The sequence below is a fragment of the Carex rostrata genome, chromosome 11 (assembly GCF_964058835.1).
Source record: "Carex rostrata chromosome 11, lpCarRost1.2, whole genome shotgun sequence".
Lineage (NCBI taxonomy): Eukaryota > Viridiplantae > Streptophyta > Magnoliopsida > Poales > Cyperaceae > Carex > Carex rostrata.
In genome coordinates, this window is record NC_135928.1 from 7,527,248 (window position 1) to 7,543,616 (window position 16,369).

At 32.8% G+C, this 16,369-nt stretch overlaps 2 protein-coding genes and 1 long non-coding RNA gene across 5 annotated transcripts; 1 reads left to right on the top strand and 2 right to left on the bottom strand.

Moving 5' to 3' along the window:
- Positions 1-3,688: 3,688 nt before the first annotated feature.
- Positions 3,689-6,504, top strand: LOC144561929 (uncharacterized). 3 transcript variants are annotated; one of them, XM_078311037.1, is made up of 7 exons: positions 3,689-3,975; positions 4,093-4,339; positions 4,775-4,980; positions 5,077-5,197; positions 5,310-5,395; positions 5,791-5,882; positions 5,965-6,504. In XM_078311037.1, the coding sequence occupies exons 2-7, from the start codon at positions 4,253-4,255 to the stop codon at positions 6,231-6,233; spliced, it is 861 nt and encodes a 286-aa protein (XP_078167163.1). In that variant the 5' UTR covers positions 3,689-3,975; positions 4,093-4,252; the 3' UTR covers positions 6,234-6,504. The 3 variants fall into 3 exon arrangements, with proteins under 3 accessions (XP_078167163.1, XP_078167161.1, XP_078167162.1); XM_078311035.1 differs by having other exon boundaries at positions 3,826-3,975; positions 4,089-4,339; XM_078311036.1 differs by lacking the exon at positions 3,689-3,975 and having other exon boundaries at positions 4,010-4,339.
- An 823-nt stretch (positions 6,505-7,327) lies between these two features.
- Positions 7,328-10,733, bottom strand: LOC144562311 (GDSL esterase/lipase WDL1-like). Its single transcript, XM_078311509.1, has 5 exons — positions 9,933-10,733; positions 8,746-8,886; positions 8,133-8,209; positions 7,887-8,036; positions 7,328-7,814 (listed from the first exon to the last, which is right to left on the bottom strand). Exons 1-5 carry the CDS (start codon positions 10,041-10,043, stop codon positions 7,601-7,603), a joined length of 693 nt encoding a protein of 230 aa, XP_078167635.1. The 5' UTR covers positions 10,044-10,733; the 3' UTR covers positions 7,328-7,600.
- A 2,093-nt stretch (positions 10,734-12,826) lies between these two features.
- Positions 12,827-16,019, bottom strand: LOC144562303 (uncharacterized). The gene is made up of 3 exons (XR_013514049.1): positions 15,869-16,019; positions 14,615-14,725; positions 12,827-14,009 (listed from the first exon to the last, which is right to left on the bottom strand). It is a non-coding gene; the product is annotated as an uncharacterized LOC144562303 (long non-coding RNA).
- Between the last annotated feature and the right edge of the window lie 350 nt (positions 16,020-16,369).

Here is a 16,369-nt window from a genome sequence, read left to right on the forward strand (position 1 = left end):
AATAATATTATCATTTTTCAAAATCTAAATAATCGATCTGAAATCGTTTTGCATGATCTCCATATAAAAATATACTTACAAACTATATTTTATATTTTTTATAAGTTTCTTACTTTTTTTTAGATAAACAGAACATCACTACTTTAAAGTGATTTTCTATCTAAAACATAATGAAAGTTTCTAAAAAATATATAAAATTTAGTTTTGGATATCACGTTTAACGATTCAAATCAACTTTTTTAACTTTGAAAATAATAATATGAATTTATAATACATACCATAGTTTCATTCCTAGATAAATCGTTGCTTCATGTTAATCATAGGGTATCAAGCATTTTGCTTCTCTTTTAAAGGTACTAACAAAAGAAGTTTCCAATATGAGGCCTGAGCTCCACTCACATTTCCAGAAAAAGAAAATTCCTATAGTACGGGCATTGTTTAAATATAGATAATGCTTACATTTTAATAAATCGTATGTCACAAGCAAATATTCGGTTTATATTGTTACTTTTTTAATTTCTTTCATCAAGGAATTCTTTAATAAACTATGCTAATTTCATTTTAATATAAATTGTATAATGTGACAAAAATCTTCTATTAATAATACTTTTTATTTATTAATTTGATTTGAGCTCCTAGCCTCCTGGGTGCATCATTTTTTTTCATCTTTCTTCTTCCCGAAAAATATTTAATATATTTCTAAATATATTAAAAATCTGATATTAGACAATCCCCCGCTGATTCACTTATAATTATGGAGTAAAGCTAATATGCACTTAAGTGTACCCTACACTTAACTTTATGACCGTCATATTTCTTTAAAAGTCGGGGTAGCACAACTTTTAAAGGAATCTGATAGCCCTAAAGTTAAGTGTACAGTACACTTGGTACACTTGAGTTTATATTAGCTTTACTCTATAATTATGAATCTACAATACAAAAAAAAAAAAAAATGCCGCAGTCAGCAGTCTATTAATACTTAGTAACGACACACTCAAATATATATATATGTTCTCGACTGTTTAAGAATGTAAACAAATTGTTTATTTTTGGATTTTAAATAGAAAAAAAACAATGTTTTTGGCCATTTACTTTTTATTTTGCAACTTGTACGTTTGGCCATTATATTCGATTAACCGGTATCTTTTGTTATGAATTTTGGTTTTGGATAATTGGTTTTCAAACAATCTATGTTGCCTTCTACATGTTTGGTGCGTTGTTCGCATATTATGTGTCTGTTTTTTTTTTACCGAAGTGATGCGTAATATGAATCAGTATTTATATTTTTTTTATCAAATAATTAATCTGATCTTTTCAACACGCTCTCTATATAAAAATGTACTTGTAGATCAAATTTTATATATTTTAGAATTCGTTTTAATATTTTTTAAATAGGTAGAAAATCACTTGATCTAAAAAATATAATTTTCTAATTATCTAAAAAGATTAGTAAACATTCTAAAAAACTGTAAAATTTAGTCTGTAAGTATATTTCATATGGAAATCATATTGAACGGTTCAGATTAAATATTTAGACTTTTTTTTAAAAATCCGTAGTACGGATCAATTCACGCTATGCACAGTGTCATAACCTCACTCTCTCTCTTCTTCTTTTTTTTTATAAATTTGAGGATTGTACTATTCAAAATAATGTTACAACATCTGAGTTCAGATGGTTTTTCATATTTTTCTGGATACATAGGCAAAATTTGGATCATTAGTACTGAAAACATAAATTGTGAAAATCGCATGTATGTAGTTTTGAAACGTCATAAATAATTTTACAAGGTTGATTTTCATAATGCCACGAAATCATCGTAGATCATATGACTTTTTGAAAATCACATGCAATTAGATTAAGTGGTAAAAAATTTATAATTTTTTTCTTACACGTATATTAAATTCAGAAAATACTATCAACTAGAGCGCGGCACAAAAAATATATAGAATTTGTAATGGATGATCACAATTCACAACAATAAAGCAATAAAGTTTATTTATTGAATTATGTACAATCCACACATTAATTCTTGAATATTTATTATTGAAAAGTTAAATAACTTTCTGTTATTCAATTAAAGTTGACAGTAATTAATAGTGATATAATGATGGAAAATGCTTAATGATTTAATTTGACAGCGCAAAACAATAATTAATAACACGGAAAGGAAACATAACTGTTTCATATGCCATGGCACAAAACGTGTATCCTCTTCATTAACTCAAAAGGGAATCTTTTGAGTTAATGAATTTCAACCGTCTAATTTTAAATGGAGCTAATCCGGCTCATGTTTATAACATAGGAGTCTCTTTAATATTAGTACGAATTTAATCTGCACGAATCTTAAAATATATCAGATGGTTGAGATGTATTAACTCAAAAGATTTCTTTTTGAGTTAATACAGAGGATACGAATTCCATGGCACATACCTATAATTTTTTGAGCGATTGTTCCTTATCTATCCAACTTAAGTTTGAATTTGTAAAACCCAATTTTGATGCAAACAAATTGAAATACTAAAGAAGAATTAATAATGTCTTGATATGTTATTAAGGCAGTACATGGAGAAATTTTTATAATGATTATTGTGAAAAAGAAATGTGAGAATGTCTTTTTCTGTATTGTTTTATAACCGAGCGTTGGTAGTTAAGATGTAAAAGTATGAAGCAATGATAAAAGATTAAGAGTGAGAGACTGATACATTGTAATGCACAAATTAAATAGTATTATGGATTTATATTTTTATTTTAAAGTACAAATTGTCTATCTAAATTGCATGACATGATCTTCATATGAAAAAAGTACTTGAAGACTAAATTCTACATTAAAAAAATTATTATGTTCATAAATAGATAGAATAGCGCTACTTTTGTATGGTCCAATATTTTTAGATTAGATAATTTTCTACCTATCTAATAAAATAAAATAAAAATTCTCAATTATTTTCATATAAAAATCTTATTAATCTATTATCTAAGATAATTTTTTTATCAGTAGAAAATATTAAAAAAATAAGGGAGTGAAACATAAAGAGTGTGTTAGTTTTATTATGCATAGAAAGATCGATAAATTTTGTACCGATCTAAATTCTTGTTTTTTTCTTTTTTATTTCAAATAATGACAAAAGAGTGCACCGATCTAAATTATTTCTTTCTTTTTTATTTCAAATAATGACAAAAGAGTGGTTTTACCTCTTACCATCAGACAAATTTAAGATTTAACTTTTTTTTTATTAGTCAAAATAGTGTAGGTCTCACTCATTGAAAAAAGAAAAACTAAAAAAAAAGAAAAAAATGAGTTTGAATTTGTAGAATTCTCACCTACCTAAACTTTGATATTTTTTAGGTCAATACAAATTCTACAGATCTTTTCATTTCTCTCTTTTATTTTTTAATATTTTCTACAGATAAAAAAAATCTCATTATCTTATATAGACTATGCAGTACCGTAGCCTCACTCGTTATAATAAAAAAATTAGTGATGATGGCCTAATAGAACTTATGGGCTCCAATCTGGGTGCTGATCGGGGTAAGTGTAGCAAAGGTTGAAGAAACTGAAAACAAGGGGAAGGAGCACATGTGTTCAACAGCGCAAAACATGAACCCATTTCAGACCAGACCACGCGGCGAAGCGAATGGAATTGGCTCCATTCTCTCCTCGCTCGTCTTATTTCTATTTTGGCCTTTTATTCCCTCCTTATTCCACATCCTTTTTTCTTCTCCCTTGTCCCACCACCTCATTAATAAATCCACACAGTAGAGTGAGAAAAAAACTGAGTGCTTTTCTAACTCTCTCTCTCTCTCTCAAAATGAAATTCTCAGCACATTAATGATAGTTGCATATCTTGGTTTCACTGCTCTGGGGTTCTTATTGTACAGAGAATTTGGTGCTTTTGGGAAAAGAGATTGCTTTTTTTTTTTGGGGTGGAGATTAAGTATTTCTTAGGAAGATTCCTTCTTCTCCCTAAAAAAAGGTAAATTTAATTTATACTTTCTATACAATTAAGCAAAGAAGTGAAAATTACTGCTCTGAAATTGCTTTATTAGTGATCTTCTTCTACCTTTTATTTGTTTTCTTTACTTCAAGCCAGGATTTTGAAATTAGAAGAGGGGTTGGGGAAGAGGATAGCGATGGAATAAAGGGAATATTGGAATTGTGGTGGAAGTAAAGAAAGAGAAGAAAGTGACAGTGATGGTATAATAATTGAGTGAAGATAGATAGGAAGAAAGAAAGAAAGAATAAGAATAAAAATGGCAATTCATTTGGAAAATCATTCTAATCTACAGTGTTTTCTGGACTGTACTACTCCAATTGTCAAAACCCAAAACTTCCCAAAGGTAAGTTCTCCAATAAAACTCAGTATTTTTTCTTTTAGGCTCTGTTGAGCAACTGTTTCAAATATTATGTTGATTTGCTTACCAATACTTATGAATTGTTTTTGGTCAAAATTATTTGATAATCTGTATATGTAGGCATTGAAATCATGAACCCTCTTAGCTATGCCTTAATTTATCACTTACCAGTCCTTTTATGTTTCTTTTGATTTTCGTGATTTATCCATTTACTTTTGGCTGGATATCCAATTTGGTAATTTAAGGTACTATTGTTAGATAGTAAGTGGCTTGCTGATTGTTTGGGTTCTCTTTTATTCTTTTATGTAAGGAGAGATAAGACCGCATTGTTATCTTTTCCCTATTTGTGAACCATAGTTAGTGGATCATCTCGATTCAATTTAAATTTAAGTGTTGCTCATAAATCTTTTTCTTATGCAGAATGGTTTTTTAAAAACAAATCCCCTGTCGGAAACACCTGGCTCAAATACAGTTAAATGGTTTCGGCTAGTAGACCTATGGGACCAGTATTATGAGTGGAGTGCCTATGGTGCTGGTACTCATGTACAGCTATCTACCGGTGAAACGGTGGTACAATATTATGTACCATACCTCTCTGCGATTCAGCTGTACATCACTACTCCTAAGTTAGTGATGTCTGCTTTCTAATAGCATTCTGGTCTTCATATTGGCAAGAGTAAATTTCAATGGGGTTATTATATTAATTTTGGACCTGTTTTTAGGAGCATTAATGGTGATAACGGTGTATATTATCAAAATGAAAAGATCAAAAGGCTTGGAGAGCTGTATTTTGAGTATTTTGAGGTGGGCTCACCTTACGGAAGGATACCATTATATGACAAGGTATGCGTGTTGGTTAATTCAGCTATGTATTTTTTTTTCATACTACAAATATTATTGTTGGTGCCGTTGCTGTTCCTAATATTTTTGCCAATATTCATTTTGATTTCTACAGGTATATGAGTTGGCTCATGATTTCTCGGGGTTAACATCTCTGACAAGCCTGGAGCTGTCACCTGCCAGTTGGATGGCAGTTGCCTGGTACGTTGAAGACTATATTTTCTCCGAATGTATATTTAGTTTGATGATATTGACAATATTTTATAAATTTACTTTAAAAGGAAATATATATTCAAGCAAAGAAGGAACTGTAAAATTAGAAAATATGTTTAGAGGTTTGTTGTTGGACATTTAGATTGTTTATCTTTCAACTTTTGTGCTATTTGATTATTATTTGATATTTCATTGAAGGTCACAAGTATTGACCTTAAAGGTTACAATCATTTGATGAATGATAAAAAACATATATAAAATTCATTTATCCATATTTTTTTAACCTCATTATGTATCGTATGAATCACATCCAAAAGTTGGGTTTCACATTTAGAATTTGTTCATGCTGATTGCTAAGATTGTCTTTTTTTCTTACTTCTTAGGTACCCAATATATCACATACCCACCAGGTGTAATGTCAAGGAGTTGTCAGCATGCTTCCTTACGTACCATACAATCTCATCTCTGTTTCAAGGTACTTTGTAATTGCTTCTACCAAAGTTTTTTACTTTTATCTGGTAATCTGTAACTCACTGAACCATCTCATCTCCAAACAGATGATGAATTTTGCAAGAAAGAAGAAGTCCGGTGTTGTCAAAATCAGTACTTCAACAAAAGCAGTAAAAACACTGCTACCAAAACTACTTCCATGTCTTTACCGCCATTCGGACTTGCGACATATAAAGTAAAGGGCAGCCTTTGGTTAAATTCTGAGACGGGAGATAAAGAAATGGCAGCTTCTCTTTATAGTGCGGCCAACTCTTGGCTTAAACAATTAGATGTACAGCACCATGACTTCACTTATTTTACCACTCACTCTGTGTAGATAGTTTGTGTTCTTTTTTCTTTGAAGAGCTTTTTTTGGTCTGTCTTTGCGGCATACAGTTGAATTTTAGGCGTACTTAATATTTTATTTTTGTTAATGTTGTATTCGGTAGGCTTTGGATTTACCAGGCCTTAATCTGTTGACGAGAACTTGGTGATCCGGTGTTAGTAGCTGAATTTGTGGTTTTATCGATCGGTAGGTACATGGAAGAGTTATAGATGGATGTAAATAGAAGGATTTTTACATATAATATAAGCAAATTTCTAGGGCTTTCTTTTGCTTGAAAGGTGGTACCTCTATTGTTAACAATTTATTAGAGTTCTAGGTCAAGGATGCAAGTAAAAGTTTCATATAAGACATGATCTTTAAACCCAGAATTTTACTGTCAAAATAAAGGAAAAATGTATGTAAATTGCAGTACATAAAATTATACTGAATTCAAATTTCGTTGTTTCTCGTAGATGCTACTGACAAAACAAATGAAATGTACCGGCACCACTGCACCAGTAGATATCAGTATTGACCAAACTGGTAGTTAGCAAACAAATTGCCAATGTGCAGCGCCCTATAATGTTTGTTTCATTTTTTTTCTTCTCATTTTTAGGAATAGTTTATGACTTTTTGAAATCTTTTTCTTAGTTTTGTTAAGCGCCATCTGGCCTAATGAATTATTAGAATGTGTTTTTAACAGAGTACTGTCATCATCACAAGTGACTGTTGTCTTTGAAACCACCAATAAAACAAAAACAAAATGGAAGACAGTCCCTTTCAAAATGAATGAAATATCCACCTAGGTCCATGAAATATCTTGCTAGAAATGATTAGCTCAATATAATATTACTTGTATGAATTAGCGGCCTTATCCTAGCTTCTTTCCTATAAACCTGAAGCACAAGCACAAGAGCATAATATTACATGTCTTTCTGATAAAGAGCTTGGACTTTTCTCTCAAATTGGATTACCTGATTTAAGAAGAAATATCTGATATATTTAACTACTAATTGCTTTCAAAAATATTTGAACTACTAATGTGAATCAAAAATCAAAATCAAAATCAAAATCAAAATCAAAGAATTTTCAAAGATTTAAAATCAAGCATAACTCTCAAAGGGACTAGAATATAATTTTGAACATAATAACACTGCATCTAAATTTCATTATTTTCATCCTACTATGATGAGGGAACTAGAATTTTCATGTGCCAATTGCACCTGACAATACAAGAATTTCATAATATAACTAAAAAGCAATCAATCAAGCAGCAATGTAAGGCAAGAAAAACAAATATCAAACAGACAATTATACCCCCCATTGAAATGAAACAGCTAAAGAAAAAGTTGAATAACAAAATGAAGTAGTAGCTGGATCTAGTCCCATTGAATCTGGCGATGAAAAGTGCATTCAGAAATGTTAATAGTAGATGTACCATCAACTGCAACCAGATCATACTGTGAATCATCTCCAAACTCAGTTGGACGATCCTTCCAGTATAGGGATGGTTTCCACTCAGCTTCCTTTATAACCTCCAATATATCCGCCACCACTCTCTTGCTCCCTTCCTCTGACAGGTGTACCCCGTCCCTGCATCATCAATCCATTAACATTTTCACATGACAGTACTTTGTATTCATGATCTGTGCATGATGTACTTACGTAAAGCAAACGGTGGCCCAGTCATCTCCCTTCTGTATTGCCTTGAACAAATCAACAAATTTGATGTCCATCCCTTTGCACAATTCACTGCATGCATCGGAGTACTCCTTGCATAGTTTATTTGTTCGCTCTAGTTTGCTAATGAAAGTACTGTTATACAAGAAAATAAAATTAAAATACAGGTTAAAAGCACTGAACATGCACACTGATAAATATCCAAATTAAATAGCTAGGAGACAACATCACCTTGTTGCATTACGAAGCATCTCCTCATTCAATGGAGGGCAACCGAGGAAAATACTGCGTATATTCTCGGACAGACTCTACAGAGGAAGAACTAGTTGTAGTTAAATTATTCACAAAAGCATATGAAAATACCAATAAACGTAAAACCTCAACCTTACTGCTACATTTAAAGGGGGGAGTTTCATTTATATCCCTAAAAAACTTTGAAATTACATATTTTCCTCTCTAAAATTCATAATATCATATTTACCCTTCTAAATTTTAGAAACTCACAAATTAACCCATTTTATTGTCTTTTCTATTAAAATTCATTTTAAATTTATAAATTACCCATTTTACTATTTAATAAGAAAAATAAAAAATATGTAGCATGTTTCAAAAAAATGATAATCTTCTAATTGGTCGGTTTTTTAGGGTAAATGAGTCATTTCTCTACTTCTGGCACTTACATAAGCATATACCTAAAATGTTACAGTGCATGCGTCAGAAGTAGAGAATAAATCATCCAAGCTATCTTATGGATCAATATGATAGTAATTGTTAAAAGCAGTTCAGTCTTTATATCAGCTAGTGCAGAGCTTGAAAATAAATTAAAGGGAAAGAAAATCAATACTTTTAGATGTAGTGCAATCTTTTTCATGTTCTCAATGTATTCCCTAAGAGGCACATGGGGACCAAGGACAGACGGGTGAGGTCCCATCGAGTCATTGCCACCAAAATATACAATTACCAACGAAGGCTGCACCGGTGCATCCTAAGACAAGTATTAAAATGAAAATCAGAACTGGTACATTTTTTAGAGGTTGCAAGATCTAACCCGTCCCAAATCAGAACTCACCCTTTTTAAGTTTTTGAAAAACAATGACCCGAAACAAAAACTGACCCAAGCAACCTGAACCAAACTGTGCATGTAACTCGAAAAGACCCAAACCAAGCTGGCTTGAAACCATAGCTGATGTATACCTGACTAGGTCCAAATCCAAACAGAACTACTCAACCCAACTTATGACCTAATTTAACCCAAATGAACCCAACTGCAACTCCAAAATCAACTGTTTTGAAAGCCATAATCCAAACCTGTCAAATGAATAAGTTACTTTCCAAATTTTATTTGAATTTCAAAAATTAAACTTGTCATTTAACCGTGGTTCTACAAAATCCATTTAGATGACTATGATAATTTAGCAGTTAACCTCCTAAAAGACCTCCATCAATTCTGGAAGTTTCAATTATCACTCGCAATAAAGCATAACATGCAGATCATCTCAGCACCATTCATTATTAATGGTACAGGACATGACAATATCAGTATGTACACAATCAGGTCAAATTATTAATTTATTTGGTTGAAAACCCAAAAGGCCTGATAGCAAGGTTTTAAGATGCTCAATCAAACCCGAAGGTCGTGGACTGCTTTATGCACAGTCAGATAATAAAGCTATCCCTTGTCATTTTATCTCTTAAATCCATATCATCCAATTGAAATCACAAGCACCCTATTTCAACAGCACAGTCCCGCTACAGTGATTGAAACAACAAACCTCAGCAATCCATTTTGGGGATGTTTTAATGGTCCCGTTGTAACTTTACTATCTGAAACTACTAATTATTTAATGCACAGGAATTTCTAAGTATATGGTTTATGTTTTAATATTCTAAAAAACTGAGCTTCCATCAATGCTGAATTTGAAAACATTATAAAAAGGAGCTATGAACAAGTAATATACTAATATGTACCAAAATAGATCAATTTAGGGACCAACCTCGGGAAAAACTTTGTCAAGGATCTGGACTGCTCACCTTGAGTTCCATCCCTGGTATCCTCGTAAGAATTGCCTCAATCAGACCAAAATGCCCCAGATGCCAAATGGAAAACGAGTATGTCATGCACTTGTTATTCTTCTGCCCCATTGCCCGTGCAGTCTGGTTTGCGTCTACTATCAGCCTGAAAGTGGAAGCACTGCCACTACAATTCCCAAAAACACTTAGAGAGATAACACAGGCACTAGAGAAAGACCAATTGACACTCTTTGCTAATTTGCTAAAGTGCCTTTGGAAAGCCCGAAACGAGGAAATATTTCAAGGGAAGAAAAGCTCACCAACAGAAGTCATAAAGAAAGCTAAAGCAATGGAAATGATACCAAAAATTGCCCCTGCTGGTAACAGGTACAGAAACTCAACAAGTATTAAGGTTCCGGAAAACAGTTCCATCATAGTGTAAGATGGCTCATGGGAAAAAAGTCAGAATGCTGGAATGGGAGGTAATATATAATACGAAAGGAGAATTACAACAGATACATGCAGGGGCATTTAGGGCAAATCACCCAATCGAATCAGAGGCACTGGCCTTATCCTGGGCACTGAATTACATAACAGATGAACATGAGCAAAGGGGCGATAACAGGTATGTGTGTTATGGAGACTGCAAAAATTTGGTAGTAGCGGTACAACAAAACAGACAAGATAATTTGCCACACTGGAAGGCAGCAGAGGCGGTCGCTCAATGCGCAAGGCAACTACAACAGGTACAAAACAAGGTACTGGTACAGCAGGTACCAAGGGAAGCGATACAGGAAGCCCGCAGGTTGGCCAATTGGGCAAGACAAAATCAGAAATTTGGGTTTCTGGATCATTTGGAAGAGATGAGGGTATATTTGTCCATTCAATTTTAAAATAGCTAAATAAAAAGAGTGAGTCTATGGTACTATGCATATTACGATTTATTATCGTGCTACGGCTCTATATTTAAGTTTTTAAATTCTAACGGTCGATCCGAACCGTTCATCTTGTTCTCCATATTAATATGTGTTTGGAGACCAAATTTTACATTTTTTGAAATTTTTTTACTATTTTTTTAGATTTATTGAAAATCACTGTTTTTGAATGGTTCAGAATTTTCAGATCAAGTGATTTTCTAAATATCTAAAAAAATAGTAAACAATTTTCAAAAAATGTAAAATTTGGTCTCCAAACACATATTAATATGGAGAACAAGATGAACGGTTCGGATCGACCGTTAGAATTTAAAAACTTGAATATAGAGTCGTAGCACGATAACAAATCGTAATATGCATAGTACCATAGACTCACTCAAATAAAAAAGTTAAATGAATAAAAGAGGATGGAAGCAATTCTTTAAAGTTTTCATGGGGATATTGACTATTTTAGAAGTTTACATGGGTACACTGAAAATTTTTCCTAAAACCGAGAGAACAATACAGCTAATGAATGATCAACATACTAATACAAATATATAATACTTACGTATCTAGCTCGCCCAAAAATGCGTTGAAAACGGCAAGGTCGTGATCATCACTGTCATGGGGGTTTGTGATGGCCTTACCTTTGTTAGATACGTCACCTCGGCTCCGGTTACCCGTTTGGGAGTTCATTTTGTTCAGAGAGAGAGAGGTATGCGTAGCAGCGCAAGTCATTAACAATTTATTAGCATTAATTAGATGAGATGCTGTATCGGAAATAAATCGCAGCAGATTTATTTCCATATCTTACTCACAACGGCTCTAATTATTCAACCTAATGTAATGTGGTATATTAGATAGACGTGGTATAATAATAAATGAGTAAATCACAATATTTAAGCAAATCTATTGTGGGGCCCGTATTTAGATTTGATATTTGATGTACAATAGTTTCGGTTCATGTTACTTGCAATTGGTGAAGACCATGCAGAGCAGCAGAAGGAACGAAATGTTAAATGTTTCTCATTGTACGAATTGGAGGTGTCCTTTTTCTTTGGTTTGTGTGTGCGTGTCTTTCATTCTTTCTTTCTTTATTTTTTTTTTTCTGAAATGTTCTTTTAGATAGTGTACTATTTTAGGATAAATTGTAGTAGCAGTTATTCTGTTAAAATAAAAACTATAAATAATTAAATCAGAATTGTGTTAAAATTGTGAAAAAAAAATCAACTAATTTTCATAAATTAATTGAATAATTAAATTTAAAAAATATGTTCGAGACAAACTTTGATTATTTTGGTACGTTGATTGATCGAATTGCATACGCTCTAAGAATGGAATGCAGAGTTAACCACTTATCTATTTTTAAATCTATCTTCTTAATCTCTCATTGATAGCAAGGTTACAGTACAACACAGTTCTGGTTAACTCAATTTGAGTAGTTCTGGACTTCTGGTTAATGTCTGAACAACACAGTTTATGTCTTAAAGCCTATTAATTAGGACAGTCGAGACAAATAGCCTTATATAGAAATGTAACCTAGTTACCTCTAGACAATAACTCACAAGATATACATAATATAGATGATTTGGCATGATAAAGAAACTTGAAAACTTACCTTTTACGTATTTATAGTTATATTAAAAATGTAGAGAAATTTTTTTGTCACTAATCTGCATTCCGAAAATATTTACACTTATTATTTTTTTATAATATGTTTATAATGATTCTAGAATTTATTTACATCTAAATTCCAGAACAATTATATGTATACATATACAACGTGTTATAACTTTTAATTTATCGTTCAAAAACTTTCAAGTTGAAATTTTGTTGTAGATGAAAAAAAAAAAAAAATACAACTTGCAATGTTTTTAATTTTAGTAATCCAAGGCATAAATATTTTTATCATCAAAATATAAACGTTTTCTCTTCTCCACAACAAATATTGCATTAAGTAATAATTGCTAAACAATTAACTGTTTCTTCCAAATTTAAAATTACAAATAGCTTATTTCATTATGATATATAACTAAATATAATTAAACATAATTGATTAATTGGTCTCTCACCATCTTGGGAATAAATCATTTAATTAAAAGTCTGTTGCAATTTGGTGTCAGCCAAATTGGCGGCTCACAAATTGGTTGGAAGATCTCAGGTGGATAATATGGTTCAACGATATCTTTTTTCATGTCGTACACACCAAGATCATGGCACCCGTATTCACGTGATGATAATTTACAAAACGTGTCCGTGAAATAGATACTATTTCTTTTGCACCCTTGAAATTGCTTAGAATCAACCACCACAGGTGAACTAACACCCAAAAATATAGCATAATCACCAAGGTCCATGCATGGAGACAACCTTCTGCTCTCTAGATCTACCCTGTGCACATCAAAATGTTTTGTGACCAGATGCCTATCTGAGCTATCTCCTATATTCTTTAGACTCCTATGCACAGGAGTAACTCATCCATAAAGTCCACAAGATAACAAAATCCCATGAGAGGCGGGCCCTGAGGTCCCGCCAGCCTTGCTGTTGGATTTGGTCCGAGTTTGATTGTATAAATCAAACCCATTGAATAAACAACATACAATCTTCCTTGAAAGAAAACAGCATCTTTTATAGTCCCCTGCATGCACCTTATGTATGTCCAGGCACTATCACCAGGGTGCCAAAACATTGCCTGCCTCTCACTAGCATATAAAAATACTATGGTGAAATCTGATTTTACGCTTGGGTCATCAGATAAGATAGCCTTAATGATCCTACCCCGGTTCATTTTTTCATCCATTTTGGAAATTCAGGTAGCTCGTAAAACTCGCTAGTGAAAGGGTTCAATAGACGGCCCTTGAACTTATGGTCAACAATGAAAAGCCAACCATACGATGAACCATAGCAATACTGCTCGTACAAGTGTGGGATGTCAATGTAGTACTCCCTGTTTTCTGTCAGGTTGAAGAATTTGCGTCTCACGCCGGAAGCTTCCTGACGCATCACCACCCACGGGAGCTGCGCGCAAGGAGAGCAGTGCTTGTGTTTTGCCACCCATCGCCAGTTGCGACAAACAGCACTAAATCGATGATGATCTGCCAGGGAAAGAAATGTGACGATGTGCCCAAGCACATCGTAGTCGAGGTCCGACCAGCTAGTCATGAAATTCTAGTTAATTAACCTGCACATAATTAAGAATCGTTTTAAATTAGTGACAATGCCTATCCTATGAGAATTCATATTCATATAGGATTTTATGTTTCATGGCTAGAGCAAGTCATAGTAGAAAACCAAATAAATCCAAATCTGACTGGTACATTACTTGGTTCTTTAGCCCGGCAAGTCATAGTAGAAAACCAAATAAATCGAAAGCTAACTGATACTTTAGTTGGTTCTTAAGCCTGGCAAGTCATAGTAGTAAACCAAATAAATCAAAAGCTAACTGGTACATTAGTTGGTTCTTAAGCCCGACAAGTCATCATAGAAAACCAAATAAATCAAAAGCTAACCAGTACATTAGTTAGTTCTAAAGCCCGACAAGTCATAGTAGAAAAAAAAAAGAAAAAGAAAAAATAATCGAAATCTAACTGGTACAAGTGGTGCCAACTTATACATACCCAAACCATACTGTTCAACATCAAATTATAGAATTCCTAGGTTAGCCATCAGAGACTTGCCGCCATGTAATTTTCATACTTCCCTAAGCAGAGCAAATTAGTAAATCCTGAGTGTACTTCAGAGACACAACTCTCATGTATATTGGCAAAGAGGAAAGATTGGTTTTACCTCCTTTAATGATCGGCAAAGATCAAACCTCCTCTCTATCTCCTCTCTCCTCACTCTGCTCTCAGCTGATTAAATTTGTTGGCATGAAAGGAAATGCACAGCGCTGTCCCCCTGCGTGAGGACACTAATTCATGTCAAACTCTTATATATGTCACTCAATTAGGTAGATGAACAGAAGGAGCTACATTACATATGCCAAGCTGAGTAAATGCAATATAAAGAGGAGAAGAAAATATCACATTGCTTCACAAAGAGAAATCTCTGCTAGTCCATATATACTTCTCCTACCGTGCAAACAGATCCTTACAATAACATAATGTTTTCATTTTAAGACATTTCAGGATTTTAGCACATAAAAGATGTGTCAATAAATGAGAATGACATGCCCACCGAAAATGCTAAAAAGCAACAAAATTAAAGGATTTAAGACCTATACTTCTACTTGTAACTGTACAGCTAGAGAAACACTAGTATCCTTTCCAGAATAAAAATAATTTCGCAGGTAAAATGTCACATATGTAAAAACAGCTGGTTTTTTATCAGGACTGAACAACAAATAATCAAATCAGCACAAAAAAGAGAGGAGAAGATGTAATTAGCCAATTAATTTTTTAATTATTGTCGAGAGTAATTAAATTGTTGACTTGTTGATCAAAAACAAAAATTAAGGATTGTAAACTCACCCTGATATATTCCCCAAATAATCAGCTGCTTCGTTTAATACATCTATTCTGATATTCAGTTAAAATCCATATATTGGCAGTTTTAATAATATTTGGTTAATCTAGAGATCAACAGGACTATGACTTCAATTTTTTTATGCGGCTATTTTTGTTATTCAGTTACATCCAAATGGAAACATCAAGCATATTGCCAACGAATGACAACTTCCAGCATACTACCTACAGTTCAAATCATATTTTCATTTTCTTAGTTTCCAGCCAGGTTTAAAATGCTCACAATTTTACAAATTACCCCCTTTGACAAGGGCATATTACCAATGAACGGGAATTTTATAAGTTATTCCCGCCTTTCTTTCTATTCTTACAAATCGGTCCCAAGAACCATAATATTGGCTAAGAACAACATCCACAATATCACAAGAGAAGCAAAGCACTGGTATGGTACAACGCTATTTGAGGCCGGTACCAGGTTCGGATTCAACCCCGTACCTGCATCCTTACCCAGGTGCGGTACCAACTGGCATAAGCAGAAAGAAAGAATCTTTAACCTTTCTACACCCTCTACAGTTACCTTTTCGTTGCTCTAAGAAATCAACTTAACCATTGATGACGGATTTAAGAGAGAACCAAACAAGGTGAAAAAGGGAAACAAAATATTGCAAAAGCTATGGTTGTCGTCTTAAAGCCTTTTGAGAGAGAGAGAGAGAGAGAGAGAGAGAGATTCAAACCCTAGCTCGGAGAGAGAGAGAGAGAGAGATTCAAACCCTTTCGCAATGATTCTTCAAGTATATTTAATTTATAAATAAATAGTTGTTTCTATTTTGAGAAAAAAATTTCATAACAATTATTAAATAATTTTAAAAAAAAATTCAAAATTAGATACAGCTTTTTAAAAATTAAATGTACTAGAATAATGATAATATTTTCTGTATTTATTTATAAATGACTTTTGAACCGGGATCAATAACTGAGAATCGAAGCATTTTTATTTTTTTTAATAACACATTAAGAAATATATTAATTTTTCTTATAGCCGCAAAAAATCTGGCATGAAAAATGTTGATCCGGATTA